The sequence below is a fragment of the Hylaeus anthracinus genome, unplaced genomic scaffold, assembly GCF_026225885.1.
Source record: "Hylaeus anthracinus isolate JK02 unplaced genomic scaffold, UHH_iyHylAnth1.0_haploid 11989, whole genome shotgun sequence".
NCBI lineage: Eukaryota > Metazoa > Arthropoda > Insecta > Hymenoptera > Colletidae > Hylaeus > Hylaeus anthracinus.
This window is the reverse complement of record NW_026534337.1, coordinates 4,548,522-4,573,799: the sequence shown is the minus strand read 5'-3', so window position 1 is coordinate 4,573,799 and position 25,278 is coordinate 4,548,522. Positions and strand designations below refer to the sequence as shown.

The 25,278-nt window shown below is 31.4% G+C and overlaps 3 protein-coding genes and 2 long non-coding RNA genes across 10 annotated transcripts in view; 2 read left to right on the top strand and 3 right to left on the bottom strand.

The window, feature by feature from the left end:
- The window catches only part of LOC128888004 (protein cycle), a 101,767-nt gene extending 81,218 nt beyond the window's left edge, over window positions 1–20,549 (bottom strand). For 4 of the 6 annotated variants that reach the window (XM_054144572.1, XM_054144580.1, XM_054144577.1 and 1 more), the window contains exon 1: window positions 20,391–20,549. The gene's annotated coding sequence lies outside the window, so the exon portion shown is untranslated. Of the gene's footprint in view, window positions 1–20,302 lie in introns of all 6 variants that reach the window. The other 2 variants (XM_054144573.1, XM_054144581.1) reach the window with 2 other exon arrangements.
- LOC128888137 (uncharacterized) overlaps window positions 1–25,278 on the top strand; it is a 174,271-nt gene that overhangs the window by 16,591 nt on the left and 132,402 nt on the right. The gene's annotated exons all lie outside the window — the stretch shown is intronic.
- Window positions 138–773, top strand: LOC128888141 (uncharacterized). Its single transcript, XR_008460195.1, has 2 exons — window positions 138–497; window positions 559–773. It is a non-coding gene; the product is annotated as an uncharacterized LOC128888141 (long non-coding RNA).
- On the bottom strand, window positions 22,690–24,555 carry LOC128888062 (nitric oxide synthase-interacting protein homolog). Its single transcript, XM_054144684.1, has 6 exons — window positions 24,413–24,555; window positions 23,833–24,093; window positions 23,654–23,765; window positions 23,189–23,586; window positions 23,004–23,112; window positions 22,690–22,923 (listed from the first exon to the last, which is right to left on the bottom strand). Exons 2-6 carry the CDS (start codon window positions 24,006–24,008, stop codon window positions 22,852–22,854), a joined length of 867 nt encoding a protein of 288 aa, XP_054000659.1. The 5' UTR covers window positions 24,009–24,093; window positions 24,413–24,555; the 3' UTR covers window positions 22,690–22,851.
- On the bottom strand, window positions 24,346–25,272 carry LOC128888099 (protein SREK1IP1-like). The gene is made up of 2 exons (XM_054144739.1): window positions 25,096–25,272; window positions 24,346–24,871 (listed from the first exon to the last, which is right to left on the bottom strand). Exon 2 carries the CDS (start codon window positions 24,867–24,869, stop codon window positions 24,417–24,419), a length of 453 nt encoding a protein of 150 aa, XP_054000714.1. The 5' UTR covers window positions 24,870–24,871; window positions 25,096–25,272; the 3' UTR covers window positions 24,346–24,416.

Here is a 25,278-nt window from a genome sequence, read left to right as displayed (position 1 = left end):
CCCTGTATAATTGCAAATGGGAACATCACGAATTCATCTATTATGAAATGCGGAAGGTTCCATCGCGCTCGATAATTTCGTCACCGAGTTACATCATATAATAGGAATTTTGCGATAACAATAGTTATAAACAATACAGAAATTCATAAATTTTTGCATCTGTGATCATTGCGGAAACCTCTCCGGCAGCAAAATGTAAGGGGTTTCATCAATTTCATCGGTTTCAGGCCAAACATACGCGAAATAGTACGCTTTTTGCGATAAAAAGTGATATAAAGTGGTAAAAAATAAGACAAGGACAAATGTTTTGTTATAAGACCAAATGGCAAATGCTCTTCCAGATGCAAGAAGTTTCAATCTGATTGGTCCATCCGTCTCGGAGTAAGAAGCAAGACAAAATGTTTCTGTTTAAAAAAAAAAACGGGTAAAAAATGACAAATCACAAAATGTTTCTTTTACGCGACCAACTGGAAGAAATATTCGACTAGATGCAAGAGGTTTCGCAAAAAGTCTTGACAGCAGGATCACCGGGGGAACATGCTCTACAGGATGCAACAGGATTCATTCCGATTGGTCAAGCCATATCGGCGTATTAGGCGAATATACATAATCAAAATTACGTTTTTTTGGCAAAAAAAACGGGTAAAAAATGACAAATCGCAAAAAGTCGTGATAATGGGACCACCGGGGGGGGGGGGGGTGCATGCTCTACAAGATGCAACACGATTCATTCCGATTGGTCAAGCCATCTCAGCGTAATCGGTAAACAGACATTTAAAAAATATATATATACGTCGAATAGAGTAACCTCCTTCTTTTCGAAGTCGGTTAAAAATGGCTCTAATAGAGAAATTGAAGAAGATAACTAATAATTCAAATAACTAATAATTTAGTTAATTTAATGCTGAGAAGAGTTGCCATAATTATAAAATCAAAAGGAAATCCCACGAAGGAAGTATTATATACTTGTAAATTAATGCAAATTTCTTTTTTTTTTTTAATGAAATTTTAAAAATTAAACAGTTGTACGAATACGTATTGCTTCAATTATTCTATCGGTTAATTGTTTTTTTCTTGTTAATTTCGCAACTTACATAAATAGCTATTTTTTTTTTGTAATCTATTCTAGAGATTTCCGAGAATATGTAGAATGTCATTGTTTATAAAAAATAAGTTAATAAATTACAATTTTACATAGTTTTTTTGGAAATTGATCGGTGTACGAATACTTTCTACACCCACTCTATATTTACATTAATATGTCTATCACGACTTAATTGACAGGTCTATTTTGTTATTAGAACGAAAATCCTAAAGACATAAAGCAGTACCTACAGCCTAGGGGTTTATAAAATCTGAACACAGCCCTGCGCGCAGGTCGCAGACTTATTGCATCGACGACGCAAGAATCTTCAACAAGAACAACTAGTTCGTATTTACGGAGCCGGCAATGTCAAGGCGGCCGGCTTATTTCCTTATCAATGCGCAGCGCCGTTACGTAATGAGCCCGAAGTGCGGTGCACCGATAGCGCGACTCGCTTTCAGTGTCCCCTATGTGTGCTTGACCTGTGACGTAAAACTTGTAGGAACTAACGCTGACAAGGCCGTTTCAAATATTTGCGAAGCTTCCTTCGCGGATCGCGTGCTTCGTTTCTCAACGAAAACAATTAAGGGGGGAGACACGAGAATGCTGAAAATAAGGTTCTATTCATGAATCTATAAACAAATGGTTCAATGAAATGAAATTATTTGAAATTTTGTACGCGTTTGTATGCATAGTTGAAGTTACAGAAAAAATTTGTTAAGGATCATTCATTTATGCAATAAAAAAAAAGATCTCCTCCCTTGAAAGGCTATTATTGTACGCGAAAGAAAAAAGAATTTTTTACGAATTTTTATTCCACATGATAAATAATTATGGAGTGACAATAATTTTATCCATAATAGTAGACATGTTAAAGTAATAGACAAAGTATTATTATTCATTTTTAATTATTTTTTTTTAATGATAATAGCCACATAAAATTCGTCTCTTTTTTCATGGTTGACACGATAACTCGACACTGAATCATCCGGAAACAAACAATCAAACTGATTATTAAAATATAGTTTTGTATATTTTTAAATGATCAAAATTATATAAAGATTCAGAGGTGTTTGATTCTAGTAGAAAGATTAGCAACAAAACTATATTTTAATAATCTTTTTGATCTTTTGTTTTCGAATGATTGAATGTCAAATTATCGTGTCAACCAATAAAAACGGGGACTAGTTTTGTGTGACTATAACAATGAAAAAAAATATTAAAAATAGCAAAACAAATTCTTTTCATTAGTTTAACATATCTAATATTGTACGTAAAAAGATTGGTATTACAGAATTATTTATTATGTGAAATAAAAATTCTTAAAGAGAATCTTTTTGTCTCTTGCGCGCACGGTAATAACTCCGTAACACGTGCGCTTTTCGACCCCACACGACTACTTGATCGATGACTATTGCGCGGAATACATTATATCCCTTAACAAGTAATTGTTCCTTCTTGCCACTCCGTGACGCATTCTTCCAACCAGACCCGCGCGCTTCTGAAATTACGTTATTTAAATTGTCATTTCGAGTATCGCGTTATCTTATCCTAGGGCTGATATAACAACAGAACTGGTTACGAAAAACAAACAAAGGAACCATAACACTCTGTGATTTACGTTGTTACTTCTGACAAAACTGAATATAAAGACAGGTCCTGTCATCGACTGTCTACTTTTAATACTACTTTCTGCTGTCAACATAGTCATTCAGATTTGCACTATGGGATATAAATAATATATGTCGCAAATTTTTTTAAATTTAATTCGTGTGGATAAGAAGTCTTTGTTTCTTTTTTTTTTTTAAGTTTTACTATCGCGATCGTCTTTGACGAGTGTCATTCCTCTATGCGATTATGCAATGTTTGGCATTCACAATAGTTGATTCGAATAATTGAATATAGAAACATTTTACGGATAATTATACACATAATTCTTCTCTTACGTTACATCAACATTCACTCGTTCCTCTTTGGCGATAACTCACTCGCTGCCAACACGTACATACTTTAATTACTTAAAAACCGGCTTTCAACTGGTCGATACTCTGATGTCTAACGTTCAAGATACACGCCGCCGCGCCGATGAGTTACTTTCAAAGACTGTGACTGTTTTCAAACATTTCCATAATACAAAAGTTATTCTCAGCACAGTGAATATTAAAATCAATGGTATTGAACGATTTAATATCGTAAGAAGCAGTCATAACAAACCATTCAACATTTCTATTTAACGTTTTCATCTATTCGTTCTTTAAAGCACTAAACTAATCAGGAACTGATAAGAAAATAGATAAATTGAAATATAAAATTAAAAATATTGGGTTAAGTGTTGAAATACAAAGTATAAACATAAACATTTGACAATAGTAATGAATGACTTGTTATGACTGCATTAAATATTATTGATTTAAATGCAAACTTTATTTCTAATGATTAAAAAACAAGTAAGTTGGAAAAATATTAATTGGTTCTCTTTTCAAAATTCGAATTCCCGTATCAAAATAAAAATAATGCAAATAATGTCAATAAAAGACAGATCAAAAAAGTGTAGTATGTATAAAGAGGAATATGTATTTTAAGTTTAACTATTAAGAGAATGGATAAAAATAAAAATACAGCCATGGTTAAAATTTGAAAAGGGTCTCGCAAATTCATACTTGTTATTCAGAAAAGGACGAAAGGATTCAATCTATGTAAAAGAAATATGCAGCTCGATTGAAAAAACTAATCCAACCAACAAATGCACATACACCATTGCACTTCTAAAAAAATATATAGTCTTACAAATATAGCACATTTTGAATCATTCATCTTTTCCCTGTAACACATTCATTTGGCCTAGCTTGTACAAATATAAGTATACAAAAACTTTGCAGTGTTATAAATATAAATATGAATGTATGGAATATGGATATACTCAAAGAATTGACAATATTAAGGGACTTTGATCTGAGTTTTGAAACAATCCTTCCAATCATCGTTTCACTAATTTAGTGGTTCATATTAACAGTACACATATGCGAAGGTTGCTGAAAAATATTTTCAAAAATGTAACTGTAGTACCTTGACTTCTTCGTTCACAATAATTGTGCCCCTTTTTTCATTCCCAGTCATGTCCACATTAAAGTTAGTTAATTCCATTAAAACAGGGAAAACTCAGAATCAACATTTGCTTTAATACGACGCCACATTCGTGAATTAATTTTCTCAGCGTTTAAAAGTTTTTGAATTCATAGTTCATTTTACAGCGACCTGGGTGGATATCGGTCAGCGATGCGAAGTCACAAGAAATTAGAGGCAGCACCCAAGACATTACGGGCTACGCGAGCGGCATAGGGAAAGTGAGCCCGATAGTGAATGCAGCATGCGTCCGGACGTGACCCGGCCAATCTTTTAGGAATTTGATTTGACATGGCTGGCCGCAAGATGCGAGTAATTATCAACGGTAAAATGATGTTACGGTAACCAACTGGACCCCGTGTCGTGCAATCACTGGCCGGTATTATGCATCCATACGAGAGAAATGCTATTTGCATTTGAAATGCTTTGACCTTTTCGGATCTGTGCACCGCCGCTGTTTCTGGTTAGCCATATATGCCCGTCGGCGATCTTGACTGGGTTATACCACCGCTGACGATACGTATGGTGGGTCAAATGATTTTAGAATTTTTGCTGCGAAGGCTGTACACTGAATACCACATCAGGAGATAAATTGAAAACGTGCATCCTTTTTATTTGATCGCGAGAGCAGTGAACTGAACAGGGATACTAAGGAAATAATTCGATTCCAACTTTCTTCTTTTAATTAATATTTTAGGCTTTAGTATGGGCGCTTAAAGAGAACATATAAACATAACTCGTGGACATCTTGACACTTTATTTACCGTGAGCCTATTTATAGGCTTTTTAATTGCAGTATTTAGTTATTCGAATTTATTTACTGTATTGGTGGTTGTCTACTTACAATGTTCAGTGTTTGGAAACAGACTTGGCTTTCAATGTACCTAGTAACAGTATGGAGGAATTATTGTTAGGCTAGATTGCCATATGCTACTGTAGAAAATTTTTTTTTGAACTATAGTCTGCTTCTAAATAGCCCGGTAGATAAAGTGTTCTATAGATGTGAAAAGTTACGGGAGCAGTCACCTGATCAGGAATGCCAAAAGAACAAACAGATTTCAACTTTAACCTTCCTATCCATATTTTAGGGGTCAAAGGTGGGCCCTTTATGTGGAATTATGGACGCAAGGTTTATATTATTAATTACATCGTATTAATGGGTATTGTACAATGATAAAAGCGGATACATATGGAAAGAAAAGAGTACTAAATTGTGGTATACTAAATTATGAAACAGATCAAATTTACGCTACGTATATAAATGTAAATGTTCATTCATAAATTTCGTAAAACTAATTCAAAAGAAAAATTCAAACTAGATATTTAAAAATATTTACTTTATATATAATGAAAGTGAATCCATCAAGAATTGTTTCTTTATGTAAAATCTTTCGTTTCATTATTATTAATAATGTCAGGTTACTTGTATGCCGTTGTTGCAAAATAATTATAATAACAAAACTATCGAAGACAATGTCTTGAATGATCTTCTAGTTGTTTCGAATAGTTGTTGTCAATCTATATTTTAAATTGAATCTTGTTATTACATTTAAAATATCGATAGAAGTATGTTATTTAAATATAAGAATAAGTTCGATTTAATCAGACTTTTAATTATAGTATGGTAAATCATTTAATAATAATAATCAACTTTTCGTTGATACAAATCAAATTCGTACTTTTCTTTATACATAGAATCAATATTGAGTCCAAATATGATTTTGCAGTATTAATATATCCATTTTGCACAGATTTGTTTGTATTTCCCTAATTACAGTTTATCAACGTTTTTTCAATGAAAATTTGTGCAAAAAAGCGCACGCGTGATGCTACTGCAAACAGTGATTAACATCGTTATTTTAAATACCGATTGATAAGCAAAAATTGACGTGAGGATATGCAAACATCGTTCAGCGCATCGCTTCCATGTTATCTCTGTTGCAAGCATTTTCAAAACACACACATTACTTTTTTAAGCCGTGACTAATCATCGGGAATAATTCTTTTTCAATGAGAGAACGATTATTGCGGTACAAATTCCTTCGTTCGATGATCAATTATAAAATATCGATTTACACAATTAATTACAAAGTTTAGAATCATCTTTATTCAAACTGTTAATTACTTGGATAACTAGCTCGTGTATTACTTGGAGAAGTTATGTATCAATAATGCATGAAAAACAGCAACTTGGAAATGCGAATAAATTCTTTGGACGATCGAGAAAAATCTCTTAAATCATTGTATACAAGAAATTTAGTATATACATATGTTTTACTTATTCATGTTTCGACTCCTCCTAAAGTCCTTTTACAAAACATAATTACTACATATGTAATATAAATAGTAACAGATTTGTTAATGCGAAGGATATAGTAAATGACCTCTTATCTTATCTTATCTTATCATTTCCAGAATAATGATGGTAGTAACTAATATGAATTGATAAGTTTCCTTTCCTTTTACATACGTTTAGAATGAACCATTTATTTCGCGAAACAAGTTAATGTAAGCGCATACAACACTTTTTGTCGCACACTGTTATACTTACATTATTTAATCTGTTAATACTTATAAATATAAAATAAACATATTTTTTTAAAGGATTAATAAGCAGAGGGTAACAATATTTTTATTTTGGAAAAAATAATCGAACGACGAGAAAAAGATAAAAAATATTGTTTATCGATTACTCGATTACTCAAAATTTGAACTATAAAATGAGACATATCACAATAAATAAAGGAAATGTAACTATTCTATCGAAATAACGTCACAAAAAAATTTCTATACTTTTATTTTATTTGTTATCCATTCTCAGAATTTTTGCCCATTTTTGCACATAACCAATGTCAAAACGTAAAGAAAAAAATGTATACATTCTCAAACTGGCTATACACATATGTAAGTCTTCATTTATTAATCAGCGTGGATTTGAATCTTCACAAATACGTTAAGTTTGATCTAAAATAGAACATATTGAATAGAGGGAGGGAAGAAAGAGGAGTGGGGTCGGAGGTCTTATTCATATCTGTAGATAACAAATTTAAATATAATAGTTAGTGAAAACCTTGACGATATCATAATTGCAACGAACAAGTAATAAATCCGAATAATTTATATCTAACATGTGTCAATGTATTTCCTGCAATTACAGAACTTCAGATAACTATATTCAAATTCCTTCCATTTAGTACAAGAATTGATTAAATACTCGTGTACATTGAACAATAATATTAATTATTAAATATAAATATTTGCAAATTATTACCGTTATTATTATCTTATTTTATATATTATTTTACATTTTATGTTTCACAACGGTCTAACAAAACTATTAAGCGTATATTTAAAAATCATACATTTCAAGTATATGTATCAACTTCATTGTTCCTTATAGAACGCTAATTTTCTGTAACCAATAACAAATTAAGTTAAGATAAATGTAGATCCTATGTAGTACTTATCAACATAGAATTACTTATACAATTGAAAATTAATAACAAAATTCTTGAAATTTGTTGAAGATGTAAATGTCAATATAATTTCGTTGAAGTATGTTAAAAGCGATTAGAAGTACAAGTTGAATGTATAACAATTGCGATTTATTCTACATTCATCTCACTATAAAAGTAATTAAAGAACTTAAATAATTCATTATGTAATATTATCATTTCTATTGGTTTTCATATCATTCTTGTTCAAGAATGGTATGCACAGTATGTAATATAGCAAATTTTCAAATACGTGAAAATGTAATATAAGGAAGTAACACAAGGAAATGATATAAAGCATTGTTACATTAAATCTCTGCATTACTATTCTTTGCGCGTTAGGAATGTGATCCCAGTAACTGGTTCCACGCAATTTAACATTAGCGTGGAACGGCAATTTAATCGTCTATTAGTAATAAAAATGAAAATCAACGATGTGATTATAGAACCATGTTACGAAGGAAAAGATTAAATTCCTGCTACAATGCGTGAAAACAAACGATGATGCAACGCGTGCCCATGTGTGTTGTACGTACAATACGCATTATATTCATTGTATCCGTCGATATCCATTCGATATGTCAAAGAAATGAGTAAATCTACTGTACGAAGTAGAGGGAACAAGTATAAAGACCGACCATCGACTATAATGTACGTATAACACGACAGAGATAGAGAAAATTTGATTCGAATAATAGTTGTCAAATAAAATCACATTTTTAGCGATTTATTCGCGACATATTCGTTTGGATATTTACACAAATAAATTTTTGTCCATTCAACATGAAATATAATTTAATTATGTAATTTAAATTCTATTTAGTATTCAATCTGTAAAAAAAAAAGAAACTTGTTCATTTTTTATTCATCGTTCGAAATTTATATTTAGATAAGAATATTGTAGACAGTATATGAATATTTCAATTACACTCATTTTTATGCAGCGTTTGTTTTGTAATGTCGAACATTACAAGACGCAATCTATAAATTTTAATTGCGTACATTTATGAATAGAGATTTTCTCAACAAAGTGAAATTAGCCAGAATTCATTTAGCATATGATAAAAATAATTGTTTCATTTTTATGAGAAATATACATTATTTTAAATGTAATAATAAGATTCAGTTTAAAAAATATATATTTACTGCAACTATCCGAAGCTACTAAAAAATCATTCAAGATAGTTTTTAAATATTTGTATTCCTAAGATCACAGATTGCTAACATTATTAACATTCATGTAAAGTGATGTTTCTTGGTGAATTCCTTAAGTATTTATTAAATATTTTCCATGATTTGAACTTACTTTGCTGAATATGAATGAAAATTTACTTTTATACGTGTAATGTAAATGTGGTCTACTTCTTTATTTAGTATACCTCGTTTTTCATATACTTATACACGTTTTTTACATTACGCAATATCCACGAATACGTTGTAATTAATAATATAAACCGTACGTTTATAATACCATGCTAAGAGTCCGCAATGAAACCCAAAATATTGATAAATAAGAATAAAGTTGAAATCAAATTATCTCCTTGATACCCAATTATCTCGTTTGTTGCTTTCGTGATCAACTAAACAATGAATTCTAAAATCATTTGACCTCCTATACTCTAATTAGAAATCCGGTTAAATCGTACACATTGCATGTTGATGCAATGTTTTTTTCTTGACATTTTAATGGGCCCGTGTAACTTTCAGGACACATGCTAATATACCGAAATTTGTCCAAATAATATTTGGTTTTTCACAAGATGACGTATACGTCTTAAAATTATATGATATCTCTGATAATCAATAACAATATTGATGACGATTCGCAGCACCACCGACCTGAGGTATCAAATTAAATGCCCTTGCAAGTTGTTTGTAGAAAACAAAATTTTGCTCATAGAGGGTTAAGTAACAATAAACAGATTTATCTCAAATTTCAAAAATACAATACTTGTTTCTGTGGTACAGACATTGAATATTTTTTTACATAGTTCTCCGTCAAATAAATTATTTTTGCTGTCCAAAAAATTACTTTCGACCCGCCCTCCGACGAAAGGAATTCCAGAAGGCTACTCGTGTGCCACTGGCCGATTTTCTTGTGGATCGTGTCACCTCAGGGACAAATTACTCATTCAAGGTTTAAAGAGGAAGCCGTCGCCCATGTTGCAGCCTAGCAAGTGTGATCGATGATTCACTTTTCAGGGGCGCCGCCCCCCCTCTTCCCAAATTTATACTCGGCCGATATCGTGTTACGTAAACACCGCGAGCCAGTGGGATCTATGGATCGTTTCGTGAGTCGCGAACGACTAAGAAACCGTATTATCGAAAGCGAGACTACTCGACGGAAGTAGCATCGCGCACGGACACGCAATCCGACGCCGACGGTACAAATCGCGGATCTTGATCTCTCGCAACATCGTACCGCCAAGGACGTATTCTAGCCACGACTTAGATTTAACGCGACGAAAATTGCAGGGTCTGCTGTCTTCCTACTCAATTGTCGAAACTAGCTTTAATAGGAAATTGCGGCTGGATTGAAACTGTTACAGAGGTGCCGAACGATTGAACAATTCTTGCATTAAGGGGGTGTCCCGTTTTATTCTGGATCTAAAAATAGAATTATATTTTCGGTATTCTTGTTGTTTAAGGCGTCTGGTCACCCTGAGCGCTCGCCAGGTGGGTACTATCCTTAAAAAAAAAATTAATTATAAAATTAATCAAGTAATCGCAAAAATCCAATTGCTACTCTCTTGCGACAAACTCCAGAAACAATCTAATATTTTTTTTTTCTTTTTCACATGCAACCTAAAGAATATAATGATGGGACAGCCCACGCGGTTTTCGTGTCTAAGGCCTTCACAAAAATTTTCGAAACGCCGCCATTTTTTTTTTGTTATCTCAAAAAATTGTTCATGTGTTCATTAAACCGTTCTTTAGTATGTGTCAAAACATAAAAATTATATTTAGAAAATGTTTAAATTGCCAAAGTTATAACTTTTTATTTCAGGGGTCGTCTTATTAGGTTGATTGGGCACGACATTTTAAGGGGGTATTATTTTATTTTAGGCTAAAAAACAGATTCTTACTTTTGATATTCTTATTTAAGCTCTTTAAAATAATTTCAAAATTGCCAAAGTTACTACTACACTACGAATTTTATGCACTGACGATACAAGCTAATATATTAAATATGCGCTAAACATAACTAAAAAATGTGTTCATTTATGCAGCACGAAATAACAGTACTATCATGTTAATCGTAGAATATATTCATCAGACGTTACGTATATTTTTTGTGTTTTCCAGTATTCCATGTTTTTATATACGACTAAAATCGGGAAGTAGATTTTTACTTTTTCTCTTTTCATTAAAAACTTTATAGTATCATATAACACAAATTTCTAGTAAAACACAGTAATCGAATAGTTTAATAATTAGTAACAGTTATATTTATCACAGTAGAATACCAGATAAATGTAATTTGAGAAAAAAATAGGAATCGTAATATGACTGTTTCACTTATCGTGATTACGAACTGCAAAATAGACTTCTTATATGGTACTATTTTATGATATTATGATATTATATAGTATATAATATTATAAATGATTGATACATTCCTGGAATCTTACCATTAAACCTAAGTTTACTTTGATTACTTATAAATAGACTGCGAATCTTTATGCAAAATAAAATCTTTGCAAACGTGCCTACAAACATTGTACTTAAATAAGGATTTATTTTATTGTACAAATGTTATAAACATAAACTTTATTTTCAATCTTTTTTATATTCTTGCATATTGTTTGCATTTTGTAGGTTCTTACACATTCAAATTTCCTATAAACGGATATAGATTCGCAGTCTATTTATAAATAAAAATATTTTTGTCATAGTACGAGTGAATTTTAGCCCACGCTGCAGCGATTCAAAGAGTTTATATGAATGTTATGCGATAATTAAACATTCGAAATGGAATCATTGGTAGGGATATAGGTTTCAATGTATTTCTAACGCAAATTCATGCTGTATCACCCAGCATCCTGTGTTTCGCAAGATGAAGGAAATAGTTATTTTTCCGCGGAGTATCTTTTCTGAAACGGAAGCAAGTTCACGCATATTTGAGCCAGGAGGGAGGGTAGCCACGGTGGGAAAATGACCGCGCTAGACTCGAGAATTGCTTCGATATGAGGTAATGCGCACCGCAAAACACGCAAGACGTATTACGTAATGTTTAAACTGTGTACGAAGCACTGGTGACCGTGTATACTGCTATATATATTTATTGACGGACGATTGTATTCGTAGTTTCCGCCTAAGAGGAAACTATTGCTCGTAATTTTGCACCCGACCGTCGAGAACTTGTATCAATCGCGGAAATTTTGCGAAATCCCTTGTATCGGTAATCGCTGACGTAAAAACATCTAATTGCTCGGATTAATGTATCGAAATAAAAAAGCTGTCAGGTACGAAATAAAAGTAAGACCATCGTTTATCAGTCTTACATGAGCTTAAATAAGCTTGTATGAACTTTTATATCAAGGGTTTTCCAAAAGAAGATTTGGGATTTTGTTTTTTAATAAAATAAGAATGTTATAGTCACCACAACTATGTTGATAGATATTTCGCCATTAAAAAACAAAATCCTAAAGTCTTTTCTGAAAAATCCTTTATCTTTTATTCAAGATACATGAAATATCAAAATTAAAATGGTAATTCAAAGTTTAAATGTATAACGAAATCTTAATATTTGTTTCAAATAAAATCGTGATAAGATATCGTTAAAAATTTATTTTGTTCATATATTTTAGAAAATATTATAATAAACTTCAACAAATTTAATAACAAGAAAAGTGTAACTATTAGCATTCAGGTTCAACTTTGAACGTTCAAATAATAAGATGCTCGTTAAGACTCTTAAAATGAGCAATTTTTTTCAAATTTTGTTTTCAAAGTATTTCAAATCCTTCCACAATTCATTAATCCTTCATAATCGAATAATAGGATGACAGAGTAATAGGAAGGCGTTTAAACTAACGATTTATACATATAAACATCAGATACTTCTCAGTTCTATGAAATCACTCGAGATGTCTATAATTGAAATGTTTTACACATGTTACATGAGCGATCTAAAGAATTAGGGATTCCGTAAGTATTTTATAAAGCAAAAGATAATATATATTGTCTACCAACCATTACAATTTAATACTTAACAAAATAATAAAATTTCAAGATTTTGAATTATCTTTAGATGGGCGCAAACGGAATAAATCCTTGAAATAAAGATTAATTTTAATTTATTTGAAGTATAATGTTAAGAGTAGATAATAGTTAAATAAATATTGTTGGAAGAAAACGATTAAGTCTTTTCCTTAGCTCAACTAACAATCATTAACTTAGTTATAAATCTTGCCTTCTAGTTTCATAATAAAAAGCATAATAAAAGGCATAAATAAAGTACCGCTAAATCATTCATAAGTGGCAACCATTTCTTTGTAAAAAGCAGTTATATAAGAATTAAAAGCATGCGCAAAACAAAGTTGATGCATTCAGTAGAATTAAGTACAGGAATCTGAATACGATATTTTCCATTGAATGGAACTGAATCCACCCTAAAAGTGGTTAATGTGTATGACAAGCATAACGGGAATTATTTATGATTACATTAGGGTACACGGGTGTGCCAGTGAAGTTTCTTACATAAGCGGGTCAGTAGATCAGCGCGTCTGCATAACAAAGGCCTAACCAGAGACGGTAGTATACTACTGCCAGTTCCTACTTTCTCTCCCAGTCGTCGTTAATGAAAGAAAACCTTATCGCGGTCTTGAATGTGACTAATTAATTTTTCTGTGAAAAGATTATACCAGCAGAACAAATTGCACGAGTACCGATCTTTGTTTGTTAGATATAAATTATATAAATATATTATTACTCAATGTATTGTACGCATAGTATAAAGGAGCGTCAATTGTCCGTATAATGAGCTACTGGGCCTTACGCACGATGAGAAGGTCAACGTGAAAGTTCCAAGAAGAGGAATTCTGCTTTTATACAGGGATTAACACTAGAACAACCGAGATCAACGTATATCTGTCGTATATACAACTAGACTGTGAAGAATACCTAATCGTAGGATCACCTACGTTTTTAAATGTTACGAACGTTTGAATAGCAATGAAAATAGATCAATTGTACGATCTGAGAGAATATGATAAATATATTATCTGAAATTGCTTTTCATTTCCTGCAACTGATTTTATTTTATACCAAATAAAAAGTCAAAGGAAAGAAATATTTTAAAATATGGGTGGTGCTATAATTACGCTCAACAGTATGTGTCTTTATAATTTGAGAGAGGGGAAGAAAAATAATTTATCAGTAAAATTAATTCTATATTATGATAGTCGTCCCTAAAAATCGAGGTGAAACCACTGTTAATAGTTGAGTGATTTTTAGAAAAATTTTGAGGTACATGAGTCAAATTGACTGACTTGGTAGTATGAGTGATAAGAGGGAATGCAATTTTCTTCTTCATGTTTTGTTTCACTGTTTTTGTCGCAAGTTTTTACGGGATTCTAGAAGGTAGTATACAGATATTAAGTCTAATAAATTAATAAGTTAAGATACATTATTTAGATGAGGGGAACATACAATTTATTTATGTACCTCGTATAACTTTCCATATTATGAATCTTTAATTTTAATATTCTAAGAATGTTCAAGAATTTAAGAAAATATAATACTTTTACATTAACTGTTTGTGGATATATGTGAACACAATTGCGATTATATCGATAGTGTTAGAGATTTTTCATTTCTTCTGGTTCACTGGTAAATAAAAATCATGTTAATCGCGAGCTAACTTTTTACTCATAATGACTTAGCGAATAGCTCGTGTCTTTTATTACGTATTTTTTTTATGAAAACGTTTATGCAACTCAATAATATATAAATCAATCGTGGAGCACAATTTTGAACGAATACCTTGACCAAAGACCACTTTATGTGCACTTATGGCTGTTGACTGTATCTCAGTTTTCTTAACTTGTTTATAAGCTGTATTTTTCAATAGTAGTAGGATTAAAAAAAATTAATACTCTTATTATAAATAAAATTATTAAATTTTGTTTTCCTTTAGAGTATTCAACTGTATATGACCGATCAAACCGATTTACAGTACTGTGTAAAAGGCTTAGGTGTTCACATATGTCCACGCACACTTAATGTAAAAATATAAGGATGTCCCAAAAGTTTCTTTCGTGAGTTACATTCAATTATTTTCTCTGACAGTGTTTATATAAATAGACAGTCTAATTTCTTAGACATTGATGCTGTAACAGTAATGGAACGAAATGAATTGTACAGAATTTTGTAATGTAACATAAAACATAAAATATTGTGTATGAATTAATTATTAATAAAACGAAAGAAACTTTTGGGACAACGTAATATTATATTTTCTTAAATTCTTAAACATTCTTAAAATATTAAAATTAAACATTCACAATATGGAAAGTTATGCGAGATACATAAATAAATTGTATGTTCCTCTCATCTAGATTATGTATCTTAACATATTAGAGATAAATTCATTCATTAAACACATATTAAGTTTACATGTAGACCGATACTAGTACGGACTAAGAAAAACCCGCAAAAATGGTGAAATGTGAAATTACTGCAAGTTTGAAAGAAAAAACGAATTCTTTGGATGAAAAAAATTACTTTAACTTGATAGAAAAGTTGTGTAAAATTTTTTTTGTATGAATTTTTTTAGGTCACACAGAAGAAAAATGTATGAAAATGAAAATTTCTTTTGGTTTTTTTGTGTCAAATCAAAATTACGACCTATGTCTTTCCCGCCGACAGGAGGTTTTAATTGTGAGGTGCTCTAGAAATGTGCGTCACAGTCAACTGAATTTGAATATTTCTTGTTGAAAAAATTTGTACAGACTACTCAAATATGTATGAAAATAGGAAAAACCGCTTTTTTTGCACCTCCTAATTCAGGATACCCACTTAATAGTTGTATACTACTTTCGTATGGTTGCCTAATACTTTTACACAGTATTGTACGTTGCACGTATGAGCAGTGCAACGCGACCGAATCGAGTGGGTGAAAGAACTGTGGAGATCGTGCTACAATATGCGCCATGCGCCCCGTAGACGATGATATAACGTCGTGTCACCGCTTATCATCTAAGCGGGCACATGCACGTATCGTGTTTTTACTCTCGCGTACGTGTGTGCTCGTGCGATCGGAGCGAGCTATTCGTTACGCATGCACTCTGCATCATGGTCGGTCAACCTAGCTTAACCTTCTATTACGTATTGCACACACACAACCGCATATGCTAGAACATGAGCGCAAACTACCGATACGGTTACGTATACACGTGTGTAGTGTATGTTTGTATGATCTGTCCTCTTAATAATGTGTCTTAATGATAAACATATAGTTTCACGAAATTAATTTCTTTCTTTTAAGTGCGAATAAAAGTGTGTATACTAGAAAACCTGTTATTTATTTCTTTATTTATTTTATCCGTTTCCAGTTTTGAATTGTACAAATATTTACATTTCTTTTAAAATCAATCAAACTTAAATTATTGCATTGATATTATGCATTTAAACGACCATAATATTCTTACTTATTGCTATTAGATACTTATACAAAAATGATTTTTTTGAATCATTTTCGGAAATTTCTTTAAACAGGCTGTCCTTAAAATTTAAACACAGGGAATATGGACCATTTTCTAGATGGGATATTTATAAGAATATCTTATTTAATTATAATATTCAATATGTCTAGACATTAGAGACACCCCGCATAATTAACAATAGTCCGAATGTGACAGTGTTTGGTCTTATTTTAATAGGGAAAACTTCACTTAATTATTTACATTATTTTCGTGACGGTTATTATTATTATTCTCTTCCTGGTAACACTATTTAAAGTCATTTAACGTTTTATGTAATATTAGAATAAGATAAATTGGTAGCTTTAGTTTTTAAGGGGGTAACTATATCTGTACCAGTCTCTAAGCAATGTTCATGATTTATTTTGCTGCTAATATATTGGATGTGAAATTTTGAAATTTGGTACGTTTATTTGTACATCTATGTACAAGATCTTGTTAAATTTACAATTGTCCTGTAATTAATGTGATATTTATATAAATTGATAGAAATATACTGAAGACCTTAAACAACAAGCATTTGAAAAAGATCTATTTTACAACTCAAAATAAAAAAGCACCTCCATTGAATTTTCCAACCGAATAAAATGTTCTTATAAATATTCTATCTGGGAAATTTTCCTTGTTCTCTAAGTGTCCAGATTATAAGGACACAGCCTGTACAAAGAAATTTCCGCAAATAATTCGAATAAATTATAATTATGTTTGTATAAATATCTAATAATAATAAGTAAGAATATTATGTTCGTCTAAATGCGTAATATCAATGCAATGATGTAAGTTTGATTGATTTTAAAACGAATACAAATATTCGTGCAATTTTGAAATTGTAAAGTATAAAGTAAATAACTAGTTTTCTAATTTACACACCTTTATTCACACTTAAAGGAAAGAAATTAATTTTATGAAACTTAATACTGATTATTGCGTGTTTAAAAATGATATAAAAGGGGAACTATCTATTATTTGCACCTAGAATGTTGGAAAATTTTGCATTGACAAAATTGACGAAATAATATTTAACGATAAACGTGAAATACCAGCAAGTTGAAACGGACGAATAAAAATGATGCGTGAACTTTGGCAAACGAGACTTATCTGTAATAAAATGTGCATTCGACAGAAGGCCGCCCACTTACACTTTACACGCATACAATAATTAGTATAAAGTTTCATTAGTATAAACTAATTTAATAAACCTCGTTAGAAAATACCAGAAAAATTATTATTTTACACTATTAACTATCAGTAATTAATTCGACTCTAAACCTGCATGTAAAATAGAAACATATATATTGAAAAAAAAATATTTTTTATATCCTTTTTTTATTTCTTACAAATTATTTATTGTAATGCCTTTAGTCACGCCACTATCTCAGTTATACTATAACAAAGTTTCGCGTGCATTTTTATATACACACGTATATGATTATCTGACATTGTCGCTTATGCATGAATACAAAAACATGTATTATATCCATTTGGAAAGTTATCTACACTATTCCTATCATTAGGTATTGTGCGCTAACGTAACGGTGATAAATTACTTTGCATTCATTTTATCTTAGATTATGCATCAAATAATTAATGCTGTTCAAATACATTCACGTCTACCTATGCGTATGTATACGGCCCAATCCATAAATCTGTGGACACTTATCACCTTCAATGAATAATTAATATACCTACATCTTAAATTATTACTATCAAATTTGTTGTTGTTACATTCCATTTCAGATATGTATTTAGTAACATTTAATAATATTACAGTTTTGAGTGGCATATTAAATTTTATAAAAAAGCCATAGGATCATCTCAAAATTACTTTGTTAAATCTCCCCCACTATTTATACTGTATAATTTGCTCTCTATACCAAATAACTTTTGTGAAAACATTTTTTTGATAGCTTCATCCCCTCACGAGATATTTAATCATTTCTATTTAAACGAAACACCCTGTATAATACTCTGAACTCTACGTAGAATTTATAGAATATTTGTATCGTTAATTAGTTATTATATTACTGCAACTATAACGATTTAGCAGTAAGTCAACAACGAAGCGGATGATAATGCCTGTAAATTACATCACGGTTATCAATAAACCAGATCACAGCAGTGAATGTTGTTCCTGTGATTGCAATTTTGCACAAAACAATGTTTAGTTGCTACTGATTAAAAAGGAACAATAACAAGGAAGTATTTCGCGCGACAATTACTACAAAATTAATGTAAAAATGAATCTTCACTTTGTTTGTAGAATATATTTTGCTTAAAAGACGTAACTTAAATAAACGGACGTTTATGAATTTATTTTAACATTATGTATATTAGAGGCAAAAATTAATTATGTACTTTTATATTCAATCATTTATAACTCTAGTTTAAGTAGAAATATTTACTCGTCATTTTGTTATGTTCTTATTATGTTAATACATTTCATAATCGAAGGTAACCTAATGACTATTACGATAAATGCATATATGCGAGGTTTGGTGGTCACACGATTCTGTTTATTATTATTTCTCTAACAGATTACAACTATACTTGATAATTATGAAGGTTGGTATTTCAACATAATAAAATGATAATTAAATATTCCTCCTTAAACTAGAGTTATAAATGATTGAGTATAAAGACATACTAATATTTTCTACACCTAATATATTTATTTGTTATCTACATATAAGTTTCACTAAAATTTAGTAAAAAACTATTTTATCTGTGAATGATACATAACTCGAATTGTTATACTCGATGCAATGCGATTGTGATCTCGATTTCAATCGTATAAATTAGATGAATTGCATCGACTGGCAATCGAGTTACGGTGTGTCTGTGGCGACAAGAAACTATAATCGATAACTGAAAATCAATTTCGTTGACTGAATTGAGAACTAATTGATCGAAGCATTCGTACAGTCTCTTTTCACGTTCCTAATATATCTCTATCTCTATTTATAAACCGTTTGTCTACACAGTTTTTCTTTGATTCAAAATTCCATATGAAATAACTATATATACGTTTCATGTGCTCAAAGTACATGTAAAACAGACTGTACTTGCTAAAAAATCACATCTGTGAAAAATGAGATGTTGCAGTGTCCGGTAGTCAAAGATGATGAAACTTTTATTCGAATAATAAATCAAAAGATGATATTATTACAATCTGATTGAAGTTATTATTTACCAGTTTCTTTTTAGACGAATAATTACTTGCTTGAGACTGTAAAAACATCATCCTCCAATTTGTATACGTACGCGTTAACTTATAAATATTTATTCGAGTAATAGATAACGAATAAAAACACTTTCAATCGTTTAATATAATTTTATTCTATAATTCTGATTGTAATCATTATCGAACAGATAAAAGGTAAAATAATTTTCTTTTGTTCGTTATTTGACTTTTTATCTAGATAAGAATCTTGCCCATGTCTACCAGTAGTGGGAGCCCAAACTCGTTAAACCCGCGAACGTACAAATGAAAATGACGAAGAGTACGAATCGAAAACAAGGCTCATATTTGAAAACGTATCAGGGAATTTAACGAGCGACGTCTTATCTGACGATGCATCATGTTTGCTTTAATATGATTCGAACGTAACTAGATGCAATTCATAAAGAGGCAAAATTCGTCGATATTTGTCTTACGTTTCGACGATCGCATTATCTCGTCTCCAATTACGAACCAAACGATGCATTTATGTCTCAATTCATCGTAAACAAAACTGCTACCGAAATTAACGGAATATGTGTTAAATCGCGTGACTGCGTCACGATTTATGAAATGTGCTTTTCTCCACGCTAAATTAATCGTAAACATTATTGATACCCGCCACAATCTTGTGGGAGCGATCGTTTCGCTTGCTAATGTAACCAAGTTGCTGACTTACCAAGCGTACAAAGAGTTACCGTCGTGGCATTGCACATGTAACAATAGTTGATCCGATAAAAGGCACACTTACGCAGAGGGACACTCACCTTTAATTTACTGGCGAACGATCATCGCGACTTCTTCACTGTATAAACAATGGTGACACTCGATTTTGAGGAGAGAAAATGATTATTGACAGAATTCTACTTGAGAACACGCGCAAGCACTACACGAAAGAACACTAATCACTAACGCAGCTTCGCAGATTGCCGCCTGGCCGGCTGAGCGCGAGAATTTCGGAGCGTTTCAAAAAAGTCTGTACCTGAAGATGGCGACACCTTCTGGAAGAAGCATCGGTCGGGATTGAATCAGTGTTGCCATGTCTATTATTGATTTCAAAAATCTACTAATTTTATTGTTCATTTTCTTTTAAGTTTCATACTTTTTACATTTACAGCTTCATCTTATTATGTAATATTTCAGTATTATTTTAATAGTCATCATGTTAAATTGCATGTTAGCATATTATATCGCCAGGGCCGGCGCAAGGCAAGTTCAGCGCGTTTGCCGGAACCCGGCCCCGCGTTTTAAAAGGCCCCGCGGTCCACGAAAATTACTGAATTAAAAGGTACCGATTTTTATTAACTTTTTACAGACTGATGATACCATTAACAAATGAAAGCAATTTTTGCTGTGATGCAACACATTTTTTTAGTAGCGATGATTAAATTGAAAGGAGTGACAAAAATCATCAAAGTATTCATCTTATAAAAAATCTACAGGATGTCCCAAAAATGTTGTAACACCTTGAAAGGGGTGGTTCGGGAGGTGATTTGAAACAACTTTTTCCTTAGCGAAAATGTTGTCCGAGGCTTCGTTGAGGAGATATTAACGGAAAACACTGACCAATCAGAGCGCGAGTATGCGGGTGGAGCGGCTTGCGATAGCGTATGAGCGCAGTCGCCTAGCGCGTAGCCTACGCTCCACCCGCATACTCGCGCTGATTGGTCAGTGTTTTCCGTTAATATCTCCTCAACGAAGCCTCGGACAACATTTTCGCTAAGGAAAAAGTTGTTTCAAATCACCTCCCGAACCACCCCTTTCAAGGTGTTACAACATTTTTGGGACACCCTGTATAGCATTTGTAAATAAATAATTCCTCGTTGTAAAATTTAAGTGTAGGATTTGAACGTGAATTTAGGCCCTGAACAATTTTTGAACCCGGCCCCGCAAAAGGTCACGCTGTATATCGCAGTAAAACGAGGACGAAAATTAAATATTTCGAACGAGAATTAGTATAACATTATAGAAAGACATTTAAATTAATAAATATTTTATTTTATTTTTGTAAGCTGTGCTTTATGTTATCAAAAGAGAAACTTTGTAATCTTTATAAACCTGGGGTACAAAATAATCTCTTCTTACTTTATTTTACATGTACAAGTACAAATTTTAATTATATTTTCTATTACCTCATTTCAAATTCAGTTCTTGAACTATCTGCTTTTTCATTAAATGCACTTGGCAACACTGAATTAGATTGCCAATCGATTCAAATGAAAAATATGTGATTGGTCCTTTTTATATTCGGTGAAATGCGCGCGCAAGGAATGATGGGATTGGCTTTTTCGAGCGCGAAAGAACATTTGAGAACGTTGTGTCGGTTGATAGTTTAGAAACATACAAATATAACAATCAAAGTTGTTACTTTTTAACAAATTTATCAAAGTGGTATGTAATTTATGAACTAAGGCAACGATTTTTGTGGTTGAAGAAGTAATCATTCATTCCTACATCTAAGTAAAAAGTAAATTAGAGAAAAATAAAATACATACTCAACATCGAAATTCAGAGGTTTACAGAGAACTTGGAAAAATCTTTCCCTCAAAAGAATACGACGTTAAAACGTTTATTTAATAGTTGTTAGGTTTAATATCGTAAAGGAACGAAAGCTTTATAATACTATTACCCTATCGAAAATGTCTGATAATAAATAAAGAATGTTTATAAATAAATTTAACGTTTCTATTAACATGAATGAATGGTTACTCATCTACCACAAAAATCATTCTTTTATTTAAAGAATTTTGTTAAAACGTTAATAAATATGATTGGCTTTATATCATAGTCATTGAACATAGAAAGTTAATTTTGTTTAGAAATATAAGAAATGTAGGTTATCAAAATTACTAATTATAGTGTTGAAAATGTTAATTGTAAAGTGTGAAATAATGTGTGCTGCACAAAAGAGGTGATGCTTTCCAATGATTCCAAGGTTCCAGTAATCAAAGTGAGTAATTATGTATTATACAATGTATTTGTAAATAATAAAAATATAACTTTCATTTAAAATTTGTATGGTTCACATTTAAGTATGACATGTGAATTATTATGTAAAAGGAGTTTAACATTTTCTCAAATTTTTGTTATGTTGTATATTTTTCATTCGGTACAATTTAATAATATATATAGTAAAACTATACAGATCAGATTAAGTCCATGTATTTTTGTACATTCAATTGTGTAACATTATGTATTTAATCAAGTTGCAGTGATCACATATTCTTTTTATGCTTGTAATACTGGCCTCTCGTGTTTACCTTCTAGAGAATTGTTAACTGCTGCATATCCCGTACCACCCTAAAAAAGAATCAATATTATGATAATAAACAATCATATGCTTCGGTTCATTTTATTTCAATGATATCCTTAATAATTACCCTTTGAAGTGGTATGATATCTGCTTCGGTTAATTTTGTACTGTCCAAGGGATTAATCCAATCCTTTTTTATAATCTTTTCTACACATTCCATTGTAATTACATCGCCGCTAGAAGAAAACAAAGTAACAATTACTTGCAGTGAGTAAATAACCATAGGACATATTAGTATAGAAATAACCGTACGTTGTCCTTATAACCACACATGGTACACTATTACTTAAGATGTCATGTGTAATAGGGCACATATATCGTGCTTGTTTAACTATAAGAGACTTTTTGTCATCTGGATCTTTTACTTCTGTGAATTTCACAGGCATGAGATCTTTCATTTTTAATGGCCTTCCACTAATAGGACAGTAGATTGTTTTATCAGGTTTTTGCAATATTACTTCTTTTGCTTCTGGTGTTTTAGAAGGGATCCAAAAACTGGGCAATATTTTATCCTTGCCATTGCACATATTAGAAACTGAAGAACCTGATTCGCCTGCAGTTTGACTTCTTGAAACAATATTTTTCTCTCCTTTTAAAAACTTTTGTAACTTCTGCAATTCTTCGTTAGCTGTTTTTTCATGTAGTTGTTCCTGAAAGCATTATAGAGCTTATTATAAATGATTAGGAAACCGCGTTATAAGAGGATTTATTACTTACTTCTTGTTGTTGTTTTTGCTTCTCATATTCCTTTAACTTTCTTGCATACTCTCTCTTCTTGGTTAAAAAATATTCCAAAATTGCTTCTTTATCAAATAAATAGCCATCCTTCCTAAACATATGTAACTGGCGATATGAAACAAGAACAGCAAATGAAATGTACAACAAAATATACAAACGTTATGACAGGATTTCTGCAAGGCTGTAATGTGAGACAACAGCAGTCAAAATTTTTGACAGAATCCTTTCCCACTCTTTGTGTATTTGTTCCGTAGCCTGAGGCTGCTGCATCCTTCTTTTTTTCGTGATACGTATAAACAGCACCAGCCGTGCAATTCCTCGCGTGTCGTGTCATGGTATGTTTACTGATTAGTCCTATTCTAACCTATAAATACTTTGGCAGTTCCTTTCAGTTCCTTTATTATGACTGAATATGGCGTCTGCGCAGGAAAAAATTTACTTCAGTTATCGATACGCATGCTCCAATTTAAATGCAGAAATGATTATAAATAATAATTGATAACTTAATTAATTTCATTGCTTAAAACAAACAACATTTCGTAGCTTTCTGAAGTTGTGAAATATTTAATTGTCCTAAAATTAAAAAGGAAACCCTAAGAAAAATGAAAGGAAAGAAAATAGACACAAAACAGAATTTAAGAAACGAAAAAATTAAATAAACTGTAACTGAATAAACTTTTACAAATAATATAAATTTATTTATATACATCATATGAGTCACAAGTAGTCAGTATTTACAATTTTATTTTTTCTTATCATCATAATCGCTTTCTGATGAATCATTTTTCTTATGCTTTTTATGTTTCTTGTGTTTCGACTTTCTCTTCTTCTTCTTATGTTTGTGCTTCTTGTCTTCTTCGCTAGAAACTTCTGTTTCAGAATCACTGTCGCTTGTATCTGATTTTTCACGCTTCTTAGATTTCTTTTTGCTCTTTTTGCTTTTGTGTTTCTTTTTAGCCTCCTTTTGCTTTTTTTTTAATTCCTTTTCACGTAATTCAGTCAGTGGAGTCACATAATTTTCATCACTGTCTGAACTTGTACTACTAACATCTAAAACAATCTCTTTGTTTGGATCGACTTTGATGAAATTACGACATTGGTACGTTAGGTGCCCAGCATATCCACATTTTTTACACGCTGGACGAACGTGATCTTTGTTTTGTGGAATCAGTCTAGAGAGAAACTCTGGATCCATATCTACAAAAACAATGTAAAAATGTATCGATATTAATATCTCACAATTGGATATGAATGTCATGAACGAAATTCAAGGAAAATATTATAATACAATAATAATATAATAATATAATAATAGTGATTTTTTATATTTTCGTGAATAGTAAGTGGAAAGTAGTTTGCCTAATGTTTGATGCTTAAATGTTTACAGTACGCGTTTAAATGTAAATGCACACAATACTAACCTCTAATACATGAAAACTTTGTCTACCAGTTAATTATATAAACGGTTTACTTTTTCTTTCAACAATATTATGCATCTAGAATGTCGAATTCACTACACAATGCTACAAAACTAATTATAAACTTTAAAAACTGTGAACTAAGTTCCTTCTCAACTGGCAGTGTGGCAATATTTTGATATGTGT

Coding starts and splice junctions, on each gene's coding strand:
- LOC128888062 (XM_054144684.1), bottom strand. CDS start 24,008: ATGACACGACACGCGAGGAATTGCACGGCTGGTGCTGTTTATACGTAT. Junction 23,587..23,653: donor AGCAAAAACAACAACAAGAA/GTAAGTAATAAA, acceptor TAATGCTTTCAG/GAACAACTACATGAAAAAAC. Junction 22,924..23,003: donor ATATCATACCACTTCAAAGG/GTAATTATTAAG, acceptor ATTCTTTTTTAG/GGTGGTACGGGATATGCAGC.
- LOC128888099 (XM_054144739.1), bottom strand. CDS start 24,869: ATGGATCCAGAGTTTCTCTCTAGACTGATTCCACAAAACAAAGATCAC.